General features: G+C 42.5%; 2 protein-coding genes and 1 long non-coding RNA gene across 4 annotated transcripts; 1 reads left to right on the top strand and 2 right to left on the bottom strand.

The window, feature by feature from the left end:
• Positions 1-9,192: 9,192 nt before the first annotated feature.
• On the bottom strand, positions 9,193-10,613 carry LOC122008021 (transcription factor MYB2-like). The gene is made up of 3 exons (XM_042563596.1): positions 10,236-10,613; positions 10,015-10,144; positions 9,193-9,861 (listed from the first exon to the last, which is right to left on the bottom strand). Exons 1-3 carry the CDS (start codon positions 10,381-10,383, stop codon positions 9,333-9,335), a joined length of 807 nt encoding a protein of 268 aa, XP_042419530.1. The 5' UTR covers positions 10,384-10,613; the 3' UTR covers positions 9,193-9,332.
• A 948-nt stretch (positions 10,614-11,561) lies between these two features.
• LOC122012344 lies at positions 11,562-14,968 on the top strand. Its single transcript, XR_006120189.1, has 2 exons — positions 11,562-11,706; positions 14,514-14,968. It is a non-coding gene; the product is annotated as an uncharacterized LOC122012344 (long non-coding RNA).
• LOC122012343 (transcription factor bHLH75-like) lies at positions 11,719-14,730 on the bottom strand. 2 transcript variants are annotated; one of them, XM_042568843.1, is made up of 6 exons: positions 14,374-14,730; positions 14,163-14,282; positions 13,920-13,985; positions 13,775-13,843; positions 13,317-13,394; positions 11,719-12,277 (listed from the first exon to the last, which is right to left on the bottom strand). In XM_042568843.1, exons 1-6 carry the CDS (start codon positions 14,728-14,730, stop codon positions 12,179-12,181), a joined length of 789 nt encoding a protein of 262 aa, XP_042424777.1. In that variant the 3' UTR covers positions 11,719-12,178. The 2 variants fall into 2 exon arrangements, with proteins under 2 accessions (XP_042424777.1, XP_042424778.1); XM_042568844.1 differs by having other exon boundaries at positions 14,386-14,730.
• Positions 14,969-22,148: the final 7,180 nt, after the last annotated feature.

The following is a 22,148-nucleotide window of genomic DNA, read 5'->3' as shown; positions in this document are numbered from 1 at the left end:
ACGTCGGAGCTCGACAGTCTTCCGGCCGGAGGGTTTATAGACGCCGATTCGTCTCTCGATTTTTAACGTCGGAGCTCGACGGTCTTCCGGCCGGAGGGTTTATAGACGCCGGTTCGTCTCTCGATTTTTAACGTCGGAGCTCGACGGTCTTCCGGCCGGAGGGTTTATAGACGCCGGTTCGTCTCTCGATTTTTAACGTCGGAGCTCGACGGTCTTCCGGCCGGAGGGTTTATAGACGCCGGTTTGTCTCTCGATTTTTAACGTCGGAGCTCGACGGTCTTCCGGCCGGAGGGTTTATAGACGCCGGTTCGTCTCTCGATTTTTAACGTCGGAGCTCGACGGTCTTCCGGCCGGAGGGTTTATAGACGCCGGTTCGTCTCTCGATTTTTAACGTCGGAGCTCGACGGTCTTCCGACCGGAGGGTTTATAGACGCTGGTTCGTCTCTCGATTTTTAAGGTCGGAGCTCGACGGTCTTCCGACCGGAGGGTTTATAGACGCCGGTTCGTCTCTCGATTTTTAACGTTGGAGCTCGACGATCTTCCGGTCAGAGGGTTTATAGACGCCGGTTCGTCTCTCGATTTTTAACGTCGGAGCGCGGCGGGCTGCCGGCCGGAGGGTTTATAGACGCCGGTTCGTCTCTCGATTTTTAAGGTCGGAGCTCGACGGTCTTGCGGCAGGAGGGTTTATAGACGCCGGTTCGTCTCTCAATTTTTAACGTCGGAGCTCGACGGTCTTCCGGCCGGAGGGTTTATAGACGCCGGTTCGTCTCTCGATTTTTAACGTCGGAGCTCGACGGTCTTCCGGCCGGAGGGTTTATAGATGCCGGTTCATCTCTCGATTTTTAACGTCGGAGCTCGACGGTCTTCCGACCGGAGGGTTTCTAGACGCCGGTTCGTCTCTCGATTTTTACCGTCGGAGCTCGACGGTCTTTCGGCCGGAGGGTTTATAGACGCCGGTTCGTCTCTCGATTTTTAACACTGCCGTTCAGCGAAGCTATTTGCCATCCTTTTATCATTTCTGCTTCCTGCATTACATGGACATAGGCAACCAAAACATATATAAAATTACATCAACGCACCTCTCACTCAGCTCGGTACGGCTGGAGATGATTCGCGCTCCATGGTCGATCCAGCCGCCGTCCGTCTTCATCCTCCAAATAATAAGCGCCCGAGCGGAGCTTTTCGATGATTTTGAAGGGGTCCGCCCAAGGAGCCTCCAGTTTGCCGACGTCGCCGACCGGCTTTACTTTCTTCCAGACAAGGTCGCCAACTTGAAATGCTCTGGGGATTACGCACCGGTTGTAGTTCTGCTTCATTCTCTGCCGGTACGCCATCAGCCGGACAGACGCCTTGGCCCGCTCCTCGTCAACCAAATCTAGCTCCATGTTCCTCCGCTCGGCATTGTCATTATCATAGTTCTGGATCCGGACGGACTCGACGCCCACTTCAACTGGAATCACTGCTTCACCCCCATACACTAAGTGGAATGGCGTCACGCCCGTGCCCTCCTTCGGGGTCGTTCGGATGGCCCATAGGACGCCCGACACTTCATCCACCCAGCTTCCTCCCAAATGGTCGAGCCGAGCATGTAAAATGCGAAGAATTTCCCGGTTGGCTACTTCGGCTTGACCATTGCTTTGGGGATATGTCACGGACGTGAAGTGTTGCTCGATGTCATAGCTTTTGCACCAATCTTCGAGCAACTTTCCCGCGAATTGTCGCCCGTTGTCGGAAACAAGTCGACGGGGGATGCCGAACCGGCAGATGATATGTTGCCAGATAAACTTCTTGACCATCTGTTCGGTGATCTTGGCTAGCGGCTCGGCCTCCACCCATTTGGAAAAATAATTGACCGCCACTAGTAGAAATTTCCGTTGCCCGGTCGCCATAGGAAACGGACCCACAATATCCATTCCCCATTGGTCGAACGGACAGGACACGGTAGCTACTTTCATTTCCTCGGCCGGTCGGTGGGAGAAGTTATGGTACTTTTGGCAAGAAAGGCACGTCGCGAAGGTCCGAGCGGCGTCTGCTTGCAGGGTTGGCCAGAAGTATCCGGCCAGCAGGATCTTCTTAACCAACGACCGTCCACCCGGATGCCCTCCGCACGATCCTCGATGTACTTTTTGGAGGATGTACGCCGCGTCTTCCGAGCTCACGCATTTCAAAAGCGGGCGAGAAAAAACCTTCTTGTAGAGTTGGTCTCCAATAAGCGTGAACCGACCAGCTCTCTTTCTTAATAGCTGGGCTTCATCCCGATCGGACGGTGTAGCACCCGAGTGGAGAAACTCCATGATGGGTGTCCTCCAATCGCTCGGAAACGCGAAGCCTTCCATCCGGTCGACGTGCGCCACCAAAGATACTTGTTCAATTGGCTGCTGGATGACGACTGACGTTATTGAACTTGCGAGTTTGGCTAATTCATCTGCCGCCTGATTTTCCGCTCGGGGTATCTTCTGGATAATGACTTCTCTGAAATTGGCTTTAAGCTTTTCGAAGGCTTCAGCGTAGAGTTTGAGCCGAGCGTTGTTAATCTCAAAAGTACCAGAGAGCTGCTGAGCGGCCAACTGAGAGTCTGAATGCAGCGTCACCCGTCCGGCCCCCACATGCCGGGCGACCTGTAAGCCAGCTATAAGGGCCTCATACTCTGCTTCGTTATTTGTAGCTCTATAATCCAGCCGGACGGATAAGTGCATCTTTTCTTCTTGAGGAGAGAGAAATAGTACGCTAATCCCGCTTCCGAGCCGAGTGGACGATCCGTCCACAAATATTTTCCACATGGCTTCGGGTTCTGGCTTTTGTACTTCGGTGACAAAATCCGCTAAGGACTGCGCCTTTATCGCTGAACGAGGCTGGTATTGAATGTCAAATTCGCTCAACTCCGTTGTCCATTTGATGAGCCTTCCGGACGCTTCTGGGTTCAGCAGCACTCTTCCCAAAGGGTTGTTCGTCCGGACGATGATAGTATGAGCCAAGAAATAGGGACGGAGGCGCCGAGCGGCGAGGACCAAAGCAAAAGCCAACTTCTCGAGCCCAATGTAGCGAGATTCAACATCTTTTAAAATATGGCTTAGAAAATATACAGGTTCTTCTCTGCTCGCCCTTACTAGTGCCGAGCCGACTGCTTGCTCAGTTGAAGATAAATAGATACAAAGTGGCTCACCCATAGTTGGCTTGGCTAGCACAGGCAGAGAGTTCAAGTATGTTTTCAGATCTTCGAACGCCCGCTCGCATTCTTCATCCTAGTGAAACTTAGTGGCTTTGCGCAAGATTTTGAAAAAAGGTAGGCTCTGGTCGGCAGTCTTGGAGATGAATCTAGACAAAGTAGTTATCCGACCGGTCAAGCGCTGCACTTCCCTCAGATTTCTTGGGGGCGACATATCTTGTAATGCTTTCACTTTGCTAGGATTTGCCTCGATGCCCCGCTCGGTCACTATGTATCCCAAGAAACGCCCGCCTTTTGCTCCGAACAGACACTTCTGAGGGTTCAGCTTAACTCCATACCTCCTCAGCGTTCGGAAAGTCTCCTCCATGTCTTTAAAAAGATCGGCCGCTCGGAACGACTTGATGAGAATGTCATCCACATATACTTCCAGATTTCGCCCGATCTGCTCCTTGAACACTTTGTTCATCAAACGCTGGTAAGTTGCTCCCGCATTCTTCAGTTCGAACGACATCACATTGTAGTAGTAAGTGCCATCAGCTGTAACGAAGCTAACCTTCTCTTGATCTTCTCGGGCGAGCGACACTTGATGGTAGCCCTGATAAGCGTCGAGCATGCATATCAACTCGCAGTCGGCTGTGGAGTCCACCAGTTGATCGATCCAGGGCAGGGGATAAAAATCCTTTGGGCACGCCTTGTTAAGATCCCGAAAATCGATGCACACTCTCCACTTGTTGCCCGGCTTGGAGACTAGTACCACGTTCGCCAACCAACTCGGGAACTGGACCTCGCGTATGTGGCCGGCCTCCAGGAGTTTCTCGACCTCCGCTCGGATGATTGCATTTTGTTCGGCGCTGAAGTCCCTCTTCCTTTGCTTCACCGGCCGAGCGTTTGGTCGGACGTGGAGCTCGTGCTGTGCTATACTCGGTGAAATTCCGGGCAGCTCATGCGTCGACCAGACGAAGACATCACAGTTTCTCTGGAGGCATTTGACCACTTCCTCTTTCTGGCTTGCCTCCAGATCGGCCGCAATGAATGTGGTGGCCTCCGATCGGGTCGGATGGATCTGTACTTCCTCTTTTTCTTCATACACCAAAGAGGGAGGTTTTTCAGTTATGGCGTTTACCTCAATCCGGGGCGCCTTCCGAGCAGAATTGGCTTCTGCTCGTACCATCTCGACGTAGCATCGTCGAGCTGCCAGTTGATCTCCTCGTACTTCTCCCACTTTGTCCTCGACCGGGAACTTGATCTTCTGGTGAAAAGTGGAGACGACCGCTCGGAATTCACTGAGAGCCGGTCGTCCCAATATTACGTTGTATGCCGACAGAGAGTCCACCACGACGAAGTTTGCAGTCCGCGTCCTTCTGAGCGGCTCCTCTCCCAGCGAAATGGCCAGCCGAATCTGTCCGACCGGCAGAACTTCGTTGCCCGTGAACCCATGAGGGGGGTTGTCATGGGCAGCAGCTCGGCTCGATCAATTTGCAATTGGTCGAAGGCCTTTTTGAATATAATATTGACCGAGCTTCCTGTGTCAATGAAAACGCGGTGAATAGTGTAGTTAGTTATTACCGCTTTGATGAGGAGAGCGTCGTCATGTGGCACTTCGACTCCCTCCAAGTCCTTGGGCCCGAAACTGATTTCGGGTCCGCTCGCTCTTTCTTGGCTGCAGCCGACCGCATGGATCTGGAGCTGTCTGACACTAGCCTTCCTTGCTCGATTAGAGTCTCCTCCGGTCGGCCCACCAGCTATAATGTTGATTTCGCCTCGGGAAGTGTTGTTTCTATTTTCTTCTTCCCAAGCGGACGGTCTAGGCCGCTCCCTAGACATCCGGGGATTGTCTTCACGCCTCGAAGTATGATGCCGCTCGGGAGTCTGTCTTTGCCGCCTGTCGGGTATCGTCCGATCGGCTTCACGAGGTCTCTGTCGCCTGTCGGATGATGATGATCGACGGCCGCCACTCCGGGGAACGGGGTGGGCGATTAGAGGAAGACTCCGGCAATCTCTGGTGTTATGCGTGTCCGTCCGGTGGAATGAGCAGAATATTGGGGTCCATTTCTTCTTTGGCTTGGGCCGCTTGGCAGCTACCTCTTGCACATGGGACCTCGCATGGGGGGAGCGGATTACTTCGGCCCTCGGTCCTCTGAGCGGGTGATGAGCAGTGTGAGGCTTCCGCTTGGCAGGGGGCGCCCGCTCGGGAGGCCTTGCCTTTTCTGTTGTCCCGTATTGGTATTTCATCTGACGAAGATCCTCGATCACGATTTACTGCTGCAGCTTCAGGAGGCGTGCGGAATAAGGCCTGATGAAATGGAACCGTGGCATGAGGTGCTTCCGCTCGGCCCCCTGATGCTGATGTTGCTTGTTGTTCAATCCACTCGGCTTGCGACTTTTGTCTCTGTTCCACAAGCATAGCGGCTCTTGTCTCGATCAAAGCGTCGAGCTCCTCCGTGGAGAGCATCACCGAGTGCGATCGTCCAGCCTCGTCCATTGCTTCCAATCGGATGCATGAGCGTTCCCACATACGGCGTCAAATTGATCCTGTCCGAATGCTGAATCAACGGACGCTGGACACGTGGCTCTCTCCGAATTGCTGACGTAGATCTTCAACCGGCTGTATGGAACTCCGGCGAACCTGCAAGGAAGTCGGGCCGGGAGGGGGTTCCCGGCGACGACCCTTCGACGCTCAAGTCAGACAGACGAAAAATAAGAAAGTGGCTCCTGGGATCATCGATTTCATACCTCCGGTGAAGTCTAAGGGCTCTTATATAGAGCTATGGGAGCTTGGTGCACACAAACCGAGGTGTACACGTGTCCTATACCATACCGCAGCATGGGCTTGTCAGAAGAGCATGTCTGACGCCATACTGCTACAGTCTGAGCGTCTCCTTGATGGGACAGCAGAACTCTTTGTCGTACGATACTGAGTATGGCCTGGTCCTCGAACATGTCTGTTGTCAGCAATAGAGGTTACTAAGATGACGTCCCCACTGTTCCACACTCTTTGACTTCCTCTTCCCGGATCAACCATCAAGCCTCTCAGCCAGAACATTCGCCTTTGATCTGGCGTAGGTGGTCGTCCGTCCGGGAAGGTTCAGGGTCGTCGCCTGCTCGGCTCTCGTAGCCTGACCCCCTGGCCGAGCGGGCGAACTGCTCGGCCTTTACTCTTGCCCTGCACCGCGGCCGAGCGGACTATCCGCTCGGCCATATGATCTTCTTCATTGGAAATCTGGACTCACGACCAGATGGTTGTTCTCTCGAATGAAGGTCATTGTCTAGTGATTAGCATGTCCCGCCTGCTCGATCGTCGAGCCCATGGGGTTGACCCCCCTTTGACTGTTGACCTCCACGTGTCGTTGACCTTTCCCTCATGAGGACCCCGGCCTTACCACCGGATCAGGCAAGTTTCCTCTTCTCCCTAAATATTGTTTGAACTATCGATTAACATGTGTAAGCTTGTACAGGGTTTTCCTGAAATTCTTTGAGGGATTTCATTAAACCCTTGCGTTACACGGTATGCACCATTTGTTCCGCCTCGAATTGCTAAAACAAAGGTGTGCCTGTGTCCAAGCTACCTTAAGCACAGGACCCAAATGTGAGTCTTTATTAGGAAATTGACCGTGTATTATTATTTTTTTTACACGTTGAACACTTGATAGCATATTTGTAGTCGAACTGTATTTTCTTGAGTCTTCCAAACTTCATACTTCAGAAATTAACACAAACAAACAAGGAAGAAGAAGACGAGTAGCATGGCCTGTAAGTGTTGATATAAGAAAGTTCGATATATTTGAATTAGAGACCCGTGCTATTTTCCTTTGATTACCAATTTAGAAGGTTGCAGAAAGTAGACCTTTGCAGCTCATTGAATGTCCTTATTCATTCCAACCAGCTGACTCAGAGTGACTTCTTCAACTTTGCATCTTAATAAACCTCACAATAAGTCTCCATTACCGGGCCAAGTAGGCACTGACAAGGAATTCTACTAGTGGAAGCAATTCTTACAGTCTGATGATATTCTCGACTTTCTTTATGAAAGGTAATCAAACGTCTTGCATTTTTCAAGTTGAACTAACAAAATCCTCTACTGGTGTTTTTTTTTTCCCCAGCATAATGGCTAACATCTCCAGAAACAGTGCAACAGGTGTGCGAGTCTTATCACCAGGACTTTTGGAAGAAGATCTTCAACATACAGACTGCCATTTTTCACTTGCTATCATCATGAAAAGAAAGCCTACGGGAGGCATGACTTTGAATCCGTTGTTCGTGTTAGATGTCATGAATGAGATGTTTTGTCTTGTACCTTAGTTACTGGTCAATTTGAGGACCCTGGAAAATATTTCAATCAGTTGCTTCCTAATCCTCAAAAACTAAGTTGACTCGGTAACAAGGCCACCGAATTCGAAAGAAATCAGATACAAACAAACACGGAGGTTTAGTTATGCCTTTCTACTCGAAATCATGTTCTATTAACCTGGAGCTCCAAATATTTTTTAGACAAACTTTACTTTTCCTCTGGAGCAATAATAAAATGTTTTCTCCAATAACTACTAAAACGACAGCTCCTCCAAAGGATAAAACCTATCCTCCACCAATCAGTGGGACACGAAAGCCTATAAGATCTATGAATTCTAGACGAGCGATTCTCCCCTTTTCCCACTGTGGTCATAAAAAAGAGCCAATAACTAAAATAACAAAAAGAGATGGATTTGACAATAGATCCAATTTGAAGCCGAAACTACCTCTTAGTTCTGCGTATCCTCCTGTCTCCTCATAAGGTTGCTGTGTTGTTTCAAACTCCAAATTATTTGTATGTAAATATTATATTAGTTATTACTCGATGCCATGGATCCGATACGAGTAGAGTTAAAATGAAAATCAGTAGAGGAGTCTAGTGGAGGTTGAGTTAGTTCCCAATTGAGTGGCAGGGTATAATGGTCCATTCCAAGGGAAAGTTGGGTGATTCCCAATAGTTTCTAATTGTAGATGGCTTGATGAATAGCTGCTATTGGAGATAGGTGGGAATCTCCCTAGTAGGCCTAGACATACGGTACTAGTTGGCCTAGCTATACGGTACTAATTGAAAAGCTACGCGAAGGTGGCCTCTCTCAAGAGTTTAGTCTCTTCACGCGTCTACTTGACACTGAATGCATGATTTGATGGAACACTTAAATATTCTTTTTCTGCATTATATTATTATTATTATTATTATGACATTGTTTTGTTTTGTGCGTGCTCTCCAACAATTGTTTGATTTTCTATTGTGATCACCAATAGCATGTGTGGCATTCAAGACAACCCATAGAAAAAGAAGTTAAGTTAGGAGACAGCAACTAAACCCACTTCAAAACTCAAGACAAAGTTAAATGCTTTCTAAATTTTCCAAACTTGACAAGACTTGAGTAAGTATAATCTTAAGAGTTAAATTTCACATTTGATGGTTGGACCTAGCTAAAACTGAAATGGAACCTCAGAATCTTATCTCAATATATATCATTGTATATGACATTGTTTTTGTCATCTGATCATATTCATTGTCAAGATATTTACAATCGTCTTCTTCCACGTGCCTAATAAACATGATAACATATTCATAGTTAGCGTACGCTCGATTACATAAAGAAGCTTTAAAAATGAATTATCTATCGATGATAATGATGCACCACAACAACCAGATGCCAACCCTAATTTCACCTCAATCAATCAGAGATCTACCACTACAATGCTCATAAAGTAGTTTGGAACTATTTTTTTTTCCTTTTCATTATTGGTTTTTGATCCAATTAAAGGAATCGGTTTGCCTTTTGTTTGAACGTTCCCTGTTGCATGATCAGCTGCTGGCACATCAAGCGTTGTTGGTTTGCAGGCGTACTGGAGCATCAGAACAACCATCACACTCGGATTTGATGGTACCATCACAAAAATCCAGCATCAATCCAATTGCACCATCTCTTCCCACTAGCTCGATCAATCACTTTGCTCCCACTTCCAAATTTCTCAATCAACCTCGAGCTATTGAGAAAATATATATTATATATGATGCACCATCTCTCTCCCCCTATGAATTTGTTCATAACAATTACAGATGATAATTCGCAAGTCGCACTAATTTTACCTATATATCAATCCAAGTTATACTGATCGATCGGGATCGGAATAATTAATGGTCTTCTACCTAGTATTTCATGTAGCTTCTCAGCATGCCATAGAGTTCATCCATACCCCATTCGCTTTGCTCACCGTTAGTCATGTCGCTAACAATATCGCTGCAATTGCTGGAGTAATTGTTGAAGGCCGGATCAAAGTTAACATCGTCCGGCGTCGTTATGGCGGCGGCTTCCATTGGAGGAGGATCGAATCGTGCGAGCTGATCCTGATCGTTCGAGGAGGATTGGGGCATGTGAGGGATGAGGACTCGGGAGTTGCAATTCTCGGTGGGTAATTGAGGAAATTCTTGACGATGTAAAAACTGAGGGTCAGGTGGGTGCTGTGAGAACAAGGGAGTGGCGGCGGCAGCGATGGCAGCGGAAGCGGAGGCCTCGTCGAGCAGTCGCGGCATCCAGTAGCAGCGGACGGCGTCACGGAAGACGCTGCTGTTGGCATCGACCCGCAGCTGCCGCGCTTGCTTCTGCACCCGCGTCCGCCAGTAGTTCTTGATCTCGTTGTCGGTTCGCCCTGGTAAATACTGTGCGATCCGAGACCATCTGCATAACGCATAAAAGAGGGATTGAAATAATTTGCTTTTCTTTTCCTTTTTTGGCTCGTAATGAGGATCATGTCTGGCTGCAGCCCAACCGTACTCTTAATTAGGATTAATCGAGATTTTGAGAATTTATTAATTTGCATCGAGCTACCACCTGTTGCCCCACTTGGAGTGGAGTTCGAGGATCAAGAGCTGCTCCTCGGCGGAGAGATTGCCGCGCTTTATGTCCGGCTTCAGATAATTCAACCACCGGAGACGGCAGCTCTTGCCGGTTCTCTTCAACCCTGCACCCACATCGAACGATTTAAATCAGGAAAGCTATATATAATTAATTATACCGAAATAATTAAGCAGGGGTTCCGACGAGGAGTGAACCTGAGGACCTAGCGAGGAGGTTCCAGCGACCTTCGCCGTGGCAGGCAATATAGTGGATGAGGAGAGAATCTTCCTCTAGAGTCCAGGGACCTCGCCGTAGCTCCATCTCCTGATATTTGATGGACGATGAACTACTTTTATCAGACATTGCTACCTGCTGCTGGTAGATAGAAAGATATATAGCTAAAAGGCTCTCTAACTCTATGTTTTTATCCGTAGTGATTAGTGAATGGGAGACAGAGCATAGGGAGAAGACTAGGTAATTTGCAAGTTATGGGAGAGGCAGAATAGGTGGCCACTCTGGTGCTCGACTAATTATCTACTGGACTGGGGATCGGCCTGAAAACAGAGGCGTGCGCTACTGTTCGGCATGCAATTACGCAGGAATTTTTTGGAGTCTGGTTCAAATTTGGAGTTGGCAGAGCTGGGAAAAGATGTGAGAGGCAGGGTGAAGCCGGGTGTCGAGGGCGAATTGGGAGGCCATTCTCTTCCCGGGGAAGAAAACAAAAACAAACAGTGGAATTAATTAATTAATTAATTAATTAATTAATGATGAGGAGAGGTTTTAGTTTTCTTTGGATTTAATTTTATTTTATTTGCTTTAAATTTAGATACATCTGAGAAATATTTTGTTTTTATTCAGTTTTATAATGGTTATTCTATATCGTCTATTTCATTTATCAAATAATATATATATATATATATATATATATATATATATATATATACGGCTCACATAAGTCAAATAGAATAATTGAACAAGTTGATTGAGTCAATTGTAGTAGAAGGGTTGCACGAATGGTCGAGTGATTAATTGGTAAAGTAGGCCAAACTAATTATCAATCAGGTGAGCAAATTTGGTTGGTAAAATTAAGCGAATCATATCTAGCCGAGTTGATTAAGCCAAATCAATTGGTTGGTCCTAGCAGATTGAAAATTGTTAAATCAAGTAAATTGAGCAAGTTAATATCTGACTGAGTCCACTAAGCTGAGCAGACCAGTCAAGTTGAATAGGTTGGTACCAAGTCAAAAGTATTTATTAGTCCAAATGAGAAAATCAGATCCAGGGATTGAAAAAGAAAAGTTCAATTCATCTTCTGATGAATAAAAAGTTATGATTGTTAAATAAATAGTATTCAAAAATAATAAAAAGTATAATCAATTAACCAATGATATAGGCTATACATAATGCTTAAAAGTTGAAAAAAATTAATTGTTAATTAATTAATAAATTCTCCATGGCCCATGTAAATATTCTAGATTCGTATGGATTTATTTGGCCCAGTAAGACGTCCAGGCCCAATATGAAAATAGTGAACCATTTGGCTGTTGCCCATGCTCAGTGGAAAGAATCGAAGGTGACAGACGGCGAATGAGGCGGCGGATTGCCAAGTGAAGAGAGGACTACTACCGGCCGTTGCGGCGGCTGCTTCCGGTTATCTACGCGGTGTCCGTTTCCGGCAGACGGAAGGTTAATGCCTTCATCTCTGTCTCCTTTTCTTTCATCTGGTATATTATTCCTGTCCAGTCAACCTACGAGCGATTCTTGTACGATTCCTTGAATTATTGCATATTATCCTATGTCGTCCGTCAAATCCTTAGGCTAAGTGTGCTTTAGGGTTTAAATAATTAACACTTGTTGATTGTCGACTGTGCTTTAGGGTTTAAATAGTGGAAATTATTATTAGGGTAATTGTGATGAGAGATAATGAATACATGACCTGGTGAAAGGATAATTGAATGAGACACAAAACAAAGTGATAAGAACAGATTGGTTTATGTTGTCTTTGTTTAAGGACCACACTCGTGTGCAGAGAAGTATGTAGCTCTTACGTGATCCTTCTGTGACATGCATGGGTTGTGGGGAACATACATCTCTTGGGCTGGATTTGGAGCAATGTATGTAGTCATAGACATGGTAAAGCCAAGAGACGAAAGACGAGTCAAAAGGGCACTGATGAGTGGAAGCTAGTGCAGTCTCCATGCCCTTCCATCAGCCTCTTCCGTTTCTCTGGCTCTCGTGCCCCATCTTCTTTTTCTACCTGCAAAGGTGACAACAAATTAACATGATAGCTTTAATTATTGACCCCTGTCATTTTCTATAAAGCGTAGATAGGTGAGTCACTGCAAAATATACATGTACACAAAGATAAGGCTCATGTTTTCATAACAAATATTGGGTGCTTTTCTTTGGGACTGTATTTGGCTTAATGGTTTGTTGTATATCCCATCTTTGACCTTTCTGTAATTATCGGTCCCTCTTGATTGGAACTGGCGCAAATAATTCTTTGCGCTCATGTCTCATAACTTTCATCCTAGCTTTACATTATCTGCCTATTAAGTGATGATTCTCTCTCTTTTTTTTTTTTACGTTGAATTTAAGCATTCTTAGCAGTATTCATGTAATGCTGATGTTGACATATAAATGTGCAATATGATTATTTGAATATCAAAATAATCTTCTACTTTTTCCACTTAAACTGGGGCTAAACTAATCCTAATTTGGATTCGGCATAAGCTTTCTGGTATAAAGTGGTATAATTGTTCATGTTTTCCTAATTCATCTATCTCTTTTAATAATGTCTATTGAATCTGGATTACATCCACCATGATAAGAATTTCGTGTATTGCGGAAAATCCACAAAGTTTTATTGAGAACTACATTGGCCTTCTTATCTCTTATACAGCTTTTGTGGGGCGAAGGAATCTACATCAGGTGTCTGATAGTTAGAAAAACAACATGGTGGATAATCTAATCACAAATTTTAAGATCCACTGCATTGTTCAGTCCATTTCTAAGAATATTAATACAGTTTATCACTTTAATTTATGAGGTCGTTAAAGTCTAACATAGGATTCTGTATCAGGTTGAAAACTGACAATAAATCATAGTCCTGTACAAACTACAGGACTTATTAGATTTTTTATTTTTTGTCAATCATCTTAAATGAACAATCTTTTTGCTACTCTTTCGCTTTGGGAAGCACAAGTACAAGGAATGAACCATTTTCCTTTGCCTCACATATCCAATTTTCACATTAAGATGTTGTTGTAAACATTTAGTTCTGAAGGATGTTTCACCTGTACTGTCGAAAGGGATCCGGCGCCTATGCTGTAGTCTTGAACATAGCTAGCGGCGGAGAGTTCCATTGAGAGAAACTGCATCAGGTACCACAATTAATCAAGAAGATTGTGAATTTTTAAACCATACTATATAAGTGACCCCTGCTACTTTGACTTATGTCATCGCATGGATGGTGTCTATGCATGTGTCATTAATTGAACTCGACATTGTTCCCCTGTTATTTTTTTTTCTGTTATATGTCTTTGTTTCCCTTGGGACTATCTGCGCAAAGCTCATGGGTTAGTTGGGTTCCCATGCTTTTGGTTCATGTTCAAGCATATTCTGAATGACCTAGCGGACTTTAAAGCACAAGGTTATTCTTAACAGTTTAAGTTTTATATAGAAATGATCACCTGTTCATCCTATCAGTTATTTTGAAAAAAATTAACAGTTGTTTGAACAAGTGAAGTGATACCTCAACTTGGTTTTGCAGTGATTGCACATAACTGATTATCTCATCCAGCATCCTTGCCATACCCATTCTCTGCAATGGCTTAGAAGTCAAACTAATGGAAACTTTTAACTGTACCATTGGTTTAAAGATTACTTTGATCTATTACCTTGTTACATCCTGGAACATGATCTTGTAAACGCTTCATTCTTTCATTTATCTTCTTTCTTCTCTCCTGAAACAGTGCGTGCTTATTAGAATTGAAATATTACATGGTAATGAAGAGGTTATTTCTATTTTTTATGAAAATATCATTTTCTTAATTTTCCACATATATATATACAAGTACTACAATCCTACCACATAAGCTATCAAGGGACTGAATTTTAGTGCATGCAAACTACTTGCCTACCCTCTCTGCTAGGCTATGGCTGTCAGTGGCTTGGCCTCTTCTTGCCCTCACATGAACCACCTCCTTTTGTTTGTTCTTTTCGTTTGAATTTCTTTTGTGTCTCTTCCCACTCCCTGAGGCCTGAAGATAAAAGAGAAATTGGTAAGTAATTAAAAAAATACCTTCAGAAGCTTTCTCATCTTAAGTTTGAACTATAACCTATTGCACATACATTCTTCTTAACCTTAATCTCAGCCAATGAATTGGTATCTGGTGCCACCATTGACTTCCTTTTCCTGTCTTCATGGATATGTTCTCCAATTGAGCCTGGGACAGGCTGCTGCTTTAAAATGGGCTTTTGACATTCAACAGGTGGCAAGAAGCTCACGGAGTTATCAATAACTGGCACTGCAAACTCCTGGTGAGGCAAGTAATAATTATTGGAGTAATCCATCAACCCTATGCACTGATTCTGCATTACAGAGCCAGTGAACTCTGTAACTTGGCTCATCAGCTCAAAATTTTGTTCCCATTCCACGAAAGGAAAGGAACGCCTAAGGTAGTCGAATTCCTGAAGAGACTCTCCCATGGATGTGGAGCAGAGAAGCAATGGAGTTGGAGGAGAAGCTGGTGGCCCTTTAAAGGTCTCTCAACTTGTCTTTAGGCGGATACGTGGCACATCTAGTTTGGTGGCTCATGTTTAGGTGGGTCGTATTTCCACAAATGATAATATTTTAATGGTGAAATTTAAATAGTTACAGGAAAATGATTGCTTGTATTCCATAATGGATAGTTGAGTTAGACAATTAATTGTGCAATTCATGTCAGAGAATGTGTTACTTGATGTGGAGCAATCCATTGTGAATTTTACGATTCCAATAATCATAATATCTTATTTGGGTGGAGTCACAACATCACACCGCCACCTATAATGTTCTTTTTGAGTATATGACTAGTTGATTTTTTAATATGTAATGATGTAACATTGTAACTGTATTATTTTCAAGTTATTATCATGATTTTCATTAATCTTGGTACACTTTATTCAACAGAACATAAAATGTTTTATTCTGATGCATCTTGCAGCGTTTGGTTGGAGTAGAACTTTTGGACCAGTTCATTGTTATGTTCCTCTCTTATGTAGCTGTGGTCCTCCACTTACTCTTCTATCATTGGCCATGAACATTTGCTTTGAGCTCTTGCTATTGTATGTTGTTGTAAATGGTGATAGCTGCGCTAAGTTCGTTGTCAGGCAAATCTGCTAGTGTCAAGGAATGAATATCATCGAGTATATTTGCAGATTCATTCGCTTAACCAATTATATATTCGACTAGAGGTTTGTGAGAAGCTTAACAATTTTTATTTTTCATACTACCGAACTAATCTTATGGAGTATTAACTACTGTGCCTTGACATGCATTGTAATCTGAAACAAGGTGTACGTTGGTTATGAACCCCCACGAAGGGTTGTCTTTCCTTGCACGTAGTGACTAGTCAAGATTTTTATTAGTACTGGAGATCTTACGTCTGTGTCTGAGCTACATGACCATGGTCACATGGATCAAAATGATTGCTGCTCCAAGGATCCAAAGCCACCAGCCCTTCTAACTCGAATCTACTACAAACGATGTCTTCAATGGATGTTCAGTTAATTAAAAGATGACAAAGGATTAATTTTCAGTTCATGTATATTTTTGAAGAAAAGGTTTTTTCCCATCCTCATCTAGTATAATTATCTTTTACTACACTTGAATCTACCCTAAAAGACATTGATATGTGATAGGGTGGTGTAAAGATTCTAGTTAAAGTCCACCGTTGGGATCCGAATAGAGGTAAAAGATGCATCTTTCAGTCAAAAGCACTCCGCCGGTCGTTGGACGCCGTGTTAGTCAACGTAGCAGCAGCTTAAAAAAAACAAAAAAAAAACTCGTCTTTATGGGCATCCTGAATGACAGGAGGTATAATTGTCTGAAGGCAAGTCCTTCCCTTTAGACGACTCCATTAAAGTTTCCAGATTGGTATCTCACTGAAGTTTAGGAGGAGTGTTCTTGATTAGCAACTGCACATGGACACTGAATTGTTCTGTTCTGTTTGAATAGGACATAGCCATTGGTTCCAATGGGTCGCGGCTGTAATATGAGATTTTTAAATAGTTTTTAAATGAAAATTATGTGGCCGAGCAAAATAAGGGCCATTTTTCTTTCTTTTGCTTAAAATGTTTTGTCCTCAATACGTACAGACATTTTGGATCGTAATTAAGTTGGCAAAGGCCTGGACCATTCTTCTGCTCCAATTCCTGTAGGTTGTTGCTGTTGTGGGTTCTTGCAGGTTTATGTTTTCCTCACAGCGAAAGGATGAAGCTTATCTGAATTGGCAGATGACATGTTTTTAGTGGTGGAGAGAATTATGGTTTAGTATTGATATACGGTCTCAAATGAGAATCTGGGGCTGACGTGAAAGGTAAAATTAAGGTGAGATGGAGGTTCAAGTTAAAAAAAGTGGTAGTCAAAAGGTTATCCTTGGATAGAGCTTAGTCTCTCATCAAGCCCTAAGATCCTCAATTCAGGGGTGGCCGGCCTAAGGGCCGGTCATTCAATGATCGGCCGGCCTAAGGGCTGGTCAATCAATGATCCGACTGGATCTAACTAACTCGAGATATTACTTTAGTGATTGGGGGTTAGTTTCCAGTTATAAAAACGCCCAATCAAAAGATTAGAGTGGTCCCTAGGGATTAAACTTTCCTTTCTCTAGAAGATGAGCAACCCTGTGTACGACAAGACGGTCGTAATTAAGGTCGTCCAGGCCCAAGCGACTCTAAGAACCCGACAATATTTTACTCAGAGCTCCAGACTCCTAGCATATATTCATGTAACCCAAAGAACTGGACGGTATTCTATTCATATCTTCGGCATTGCCACACATGTATATTAGAGTCGTGCAGAGTGCAAACCAACCTTACAAAACTCAAGGCTTCATTTATTATTCACTCGAGTAGGTCAATGCTTAGCCAAGATATATTCAGGGAACAATATTATTAGAAAATCCTAACAACTTATCATAGAATAATAATTGTTTGTTAGAGAATATTCTTCTACAATGATGTAGGTCCAGGGAACTTTCCTAGGAGGTGATTATGTTTCTATTCAGCTGACACATTATGACAACATATTCCATCAACCACTTTCTTAATAGCGTCAGCTATGAAAAGGTGCACACGAATAGCGGAAGATTCACTGGACTGGCTATACGTCTTCCATGATGCATATACTCCGTTTCTCAACAACTTCTGATATCCGACATTTTCTGTTATCTTATGATTGCGGAGGTTATAGAGGTGATATATAAACAGGGGTCCTCTCAGATGGCAAGGTACATGCACTTCATTACACTAAGTGCGCATCCTGCTGTTCATTACTGTTGCTCTAATTCCTGTCGAGGTATACACTGACTTGAACGTCGGAGAATCTTCGCTAGGGACCCCTTCCCTGATTTTTGATGCTGACGTTCTGTTAGATTATTTTGAGTATGTGTAAGGAACTTCGCGCATCATTCAAGCGTCTTCCATCCTATCTAGAGGTTTTCATCCGGTCAACATCGTAGCTACTTATCCAACACCATCTTCAACTTTAATACAACATCGTAGCTACTTATCCAACACCATCTTCAACTTTAATACAGGATCAACTATGTACATTTACTTGGTCCGTAACAAGTTTTGTAATACAAATTTGGATATATTTGCATTTTACTCGAGTTTTTCTTCACAGAAATGCCCAAAACGGGTGTGTCCTTATCGCAGCCTGCAGGTCGCATCATCCAGCAAGAGGACCAACATCTGCGAGAACGACTTCAACAAATACGTGCATGCCATATGTTGAAGTCATGGGCAGATCAAAGAGAATCTGGGTTTGGTTAATGGATATGATCATAACAGCTTTTGAAGAACTGGAGGTCTTGGGGATGGACCAAATACGCTGCACAATGGAGGTTAGTACTGAGATTAGGATAGGACGAGCCCAGTGGGGCCCCTCAGGCAGAAACAAGTTTAATGATTGGTGTGGAAGCCTCAATCCAAAAAATGCAGGGCAGAGCCATGAATTGACATGCGAGCAGCGATTCATTGACCTTGGCCTGTCGAAGGCAGTGTGCATGAACCAGGCAGGGATCGGCAGCTGAGGTTTCCATAGGACACGTGGATTGAGGTGATTTGGGGCTTTTGTGGAGGTGTCGCAGGCACATGAAATGGGGGCTTCTTTGTTTCATGGCTGATGATGTGAGGCCGAAATAGGTAAACTGGTCGTGCATGCAGTTCTACTTAATTGGCTCTCCTAGATGGTACGGAATCTTGGAACATTTCTATTGACTATTGGGTCGAAGATTTAAGATGGCAGTTTTGAGTAGTGTGGAGAAGGGATATGAAATAGGAAAGAAAGCATATGAAATCGAAAAGCGATCACTGATATAAAGAAATGACTTTAGCTGCTAAAGTGCATCTTTTGATTGAAGGAGACCAGATGTACCACTTTGTGCTTTTGTTGCAGTATACTACACCAAGTGCTATATTGTTGGGAGCCATTTCTAGCTTGAGGAATTATGGGGTGAAAGAAGCTTCGGCATTCTTGTTCTGGCAGCATACATGTGCTGTGGCGTCTCTGACATTCTATATTGCCATCTACTTCAAGCTTCTGTCCTATGTTTAAGATCTGGTCCTTCTATTTCATTTTCCTAAAAGATGGTTGCCAAACATATGTCAAACAACTCTTGGTATGTTAACCTGTGATCCAAAATTAATAGTAGTTGGATTGAATCAGTAGTATTTTGCGTATTATGCAGGACTTCCAATCTTGGATTGATCCCTCTGTGAATTGTTAGATGACAACCTCTTGTACCTGATGAATTGCTTTACAAAATTCTTGTTTGTTATCCCCTTAAGATTTTCTTCTATATGACATGGCTTACTCTTTTAGTGTTTCTTCAAGTGCCCCTATATACAGAAGGTGGTATATGATGTGATGATTTTGCATCTCAAAAGTTTTACCGGACATTTTTCCTACCAAGTAAACTATCTGCCTAGCTGCTGGGATACCTGCATTCTCAACCTTGTGAATGCTTCATTTTCTTGTTTTGATTTCCATGTTGAATCCTCTGTTGTTTGTTTGTTAATTTTTCTTAAAAAAAAATAGTTGGCTTCATATAGGAGAAACATTTTAGCTCAGATTAGCCCCCTCCTTATATAGGTATATTATCTAGTCCAAGTATTAAAGTTTATTATAAATTTTTTAACTAGCCTACTATATCCTCTTCTCTAGGTACTTTAAATTTGACTCAAATTATAAAAGTCAAAATATTTTCTAACTAGTTCAGATATTGAATTCATATAGATGAGTTTGATGAAAAATCTCGTAAAATAAAATATAGTATTAATGAGCCTGATGTATTATATTTTTAGCACTTTCATGGTTATTCTCTTAATATTTTTTTAATATATATATTTTTAATTATTTATTTATATTTTATTCAAATATTATCCGAAAGACTTGTTATATAATATCATTATGAATAATTTTTTATATAAAAATAATGATTTATTTTAAATTTAATCTCTTGAATAACATCTTGATTTAATCTTTAGTTGGCATGGGTTAAAAAAGAATCATTGTATCTGGTAAAAGACGATTTGTTCATCTCAATTCCTTCACTAATTCGTCCTTAGATTAATATGGATGAGATAAATCACGGGGGACTATTAAACATTAGTGTAGGTGGCCAAGATATGAAAAAAGTTATGCTCGAATTCATAGAATTTTGACCAATATTTTATGTCTCAACTATCACACTACCGTAAAGAGACATAGAGACATAATCATTCGAAATTAAAACAACATACACATTTTTTTGATGACTATACCATAATAATTCTGTGATTAGACGCCTCTCCATCCTTGAATGAGTTTTTTTTGTTCCTATTGCCATCTTGTGGAACATTGCGAGTACATTTCATGAGGATGGTAATTAAAAAAGGGGCACGGATAGATTTCTTAAAATCTATCATTAGTCATATAGCAAAGGATTTGAAACACGACCATGCAAACTATTGAAATAATTTATTTTTAAAGAAAAAATATTATAAAAAACATATTGTAATTTAATTGATATCTGTATATATTAAAAAATGATTTTAATCTTTAATTTTTTTTTGTCAAATTAATTCACTAATTAGTTTGATAAAATAAAATTATCGTGCACATGCCGAACAAAACTTGACATATAGAAAATAATTTTAATTTTTTAGCATTATCCTTATTTTTATTTTTTTAAGTAGGTTAAAACTCTAATAATTTTATACACCTCTAAGACATTTATAAAAAATTGAGATGGGGTAGTTCCAAATTATACACGATTCTGCCTTTAGTTGTGTGTATAATATACGCGTGTAGGTAACGAACTCTTATTCATAAAAAAATAATTTAATTTTTTATATAAGATATTAAGATGATAAAAATAAATACTACACTTAATTTTATCCAAAAGATTATCCATAAATTAGGTAAGGATGCACTACACCATGTAATAGTGCAATGCTAGGGTGACTTTGAGAAAAAATTAATTTAATATCATACTTGATTTTAGCTAAAAAGTCAAGACAAGTATGTTTTCTAACATCGTCAGCTCAAGGTATTTATAGAAGCTTTTCTGCTTGCAGCATTGCTAATTCTAAGATGTGAGACTAAAGAGAATTCTAGATTTCTAATTAATTAATGAGAAAATTTTTTAATAATACATCATAACTGAGTCTTGAACTTTAGATTCCTAATTGATTAGAAAATTTCTCAATAATACGCTGCAAATGAGTCTCGAATTCTAGATCACTGATTGATTAATGAGAAAAATTCTCAATAATACACCGCAGCTGAGTCTTGAACTTTAGATCTCTGATTGATGCGTTTATGGAAATTACTAATAAATCTTGAAATCATTTTTGATATAAAAAGAAAAAGGATATTAATGTAATTTTATTTTAGATTTTACCAAAATTAGTTAGTAAAGGGGATAGATTTTTAATAAAATAGTAAAATGAAGTAGTATGTATTGGTGCGGTTCGCACTAACGGTCTAATCTGGATTTTGATGAATGACAAGTAAGTTAAGTTAGGTTCTGTCATGATCTAACCACTTGATTAAGTGTGCAGGAAATCCAGCTAGGTCGACGGGCCGACCAGATAGCTGATACGAAATCCAGCTAGGTTGACGGGCCGACCGGATAGCTGGTACGAAATCCAGCTAGGTCAACAGGCCGACCAGATAGCTTATACGAAATCCAGCTAAGTCGACGAGCCGACTGGATAGCTGACAGGAAATCCAGCTAGGTCGATGGGCCGACCGGATAGTTAGTACGAAGTCCAACCAGGTCGACGGGCTGACCGAATAGCTGGCACGAAGTCCAGACAGGTCGACGAGCTGACTGGATGTCTGGCAAACTGGTAAGTTAAGGTAAGTCACCGGAGGAGAGTGACCCAGTGAGAACACATCCCGGTTATAGGAACAGTAGGTGTTAGTCCAGTTTAGGTCCATTTTGGATCCCTAAATTGAGACCTTAACTAGTTCTTGGTCCTGGGAGGACATGAACTAATTACTATCCTTTATTATAATTTATTATTTGTCATAATACTTGTTTTGCAGACTATTTGGACTAACGTGTTTTTGCAGGACAAAAGGAGCTGATTTACCTTCAGATGAATAGTGTCGAAGGCGCCTTTAAGCAGTGAAGGCGCTTTCGTACTGTTCATAGAAGGCGCCTTCCATGGCTATGGAAGACGCTTTCCACAGGATAAAATTTTAGCATCGTAGCGGATAAGTGCTGGGTTGTTCGGGATCAAACTTGCCTCATTGGAGGCGCCTTCCATAGCCATGAAAGGCGCCTTCCACAACCTATATAAGGTAGGCTCGACCAAGCAAGCCACAACAACTACCATACGAGTTACTACGCGTTCTTTCGAGGTTCCGATTG

Source organism: Zingiber officinale, chromosome 8A (assembly GCF_018446385.1).
Source record: "Zingiber officinale cultivar Zhangliang chromosome 8A, Zo_v1.1, whole genome shotgun sequence".
Taxonomy (NCBI): Eukaryota; Viridiplantae; Streptophyta; class Magnoliopsida; order Zingiberales; family Zingiberaceae; genus Zingiber; species Zingiber officinale.
This window is presented reverse-complemented; position numbering and strand designations above follow the sequence as displayed.

What these genes read in the sequence shown, in the direction of transcription:
- LOC122008021 (XM_042563596.1), bottom strand. Translation starts at nt 10,383, where the DNA reads ATGTCTGATAAAAGTAGTTCATCGTCCATCAAATATCAGGAGATGGAG. An exon ending in CCTCCTCGCTAGGTCCTCAG is followed by an intron (nt 10,145 to 10,235) that starts GTTCACTCCTCG and finishes ATGTGGGTGCAG; the next exon opens with GGTTGAAGAGAACCGGCAAG. An exon ending in CACTCCAAGTGGGGCAACAG is followed by an intron (nt 9,862 to 10,014) that starts GTGGTAGCTCGA and finishes TGCGTTATGCAG; the next exon opens with ATGGTCTCGGATCGCACAGT.
- LOC122012343 (XM_042568843.1), bottom strand. Translation starts at nt 14,730, where the DNA reads ATGGGAGAGTCTCTTCAGGAATTCGACTACCTTAGGCGTTCCTTTCCT. An exon ending in AGATTAAGGTTAAGAAGAAT is followed by an intron (nt 14,283 to 14,373) that starts GTATGTGCAATA and finishes TTTTATCTTCAG; the next exon opens with GCCTCAGGGAGTGGGAAGAG. An exon ending in ATGTTCCAGGATGTAACAAG is followed by an intron (nt 13,844 to 13,919) that starts GTAATAGATCAA and finishes AAGCCATTGCAG; the next exon opens with AGAATGGGTATGGCAAGGAT.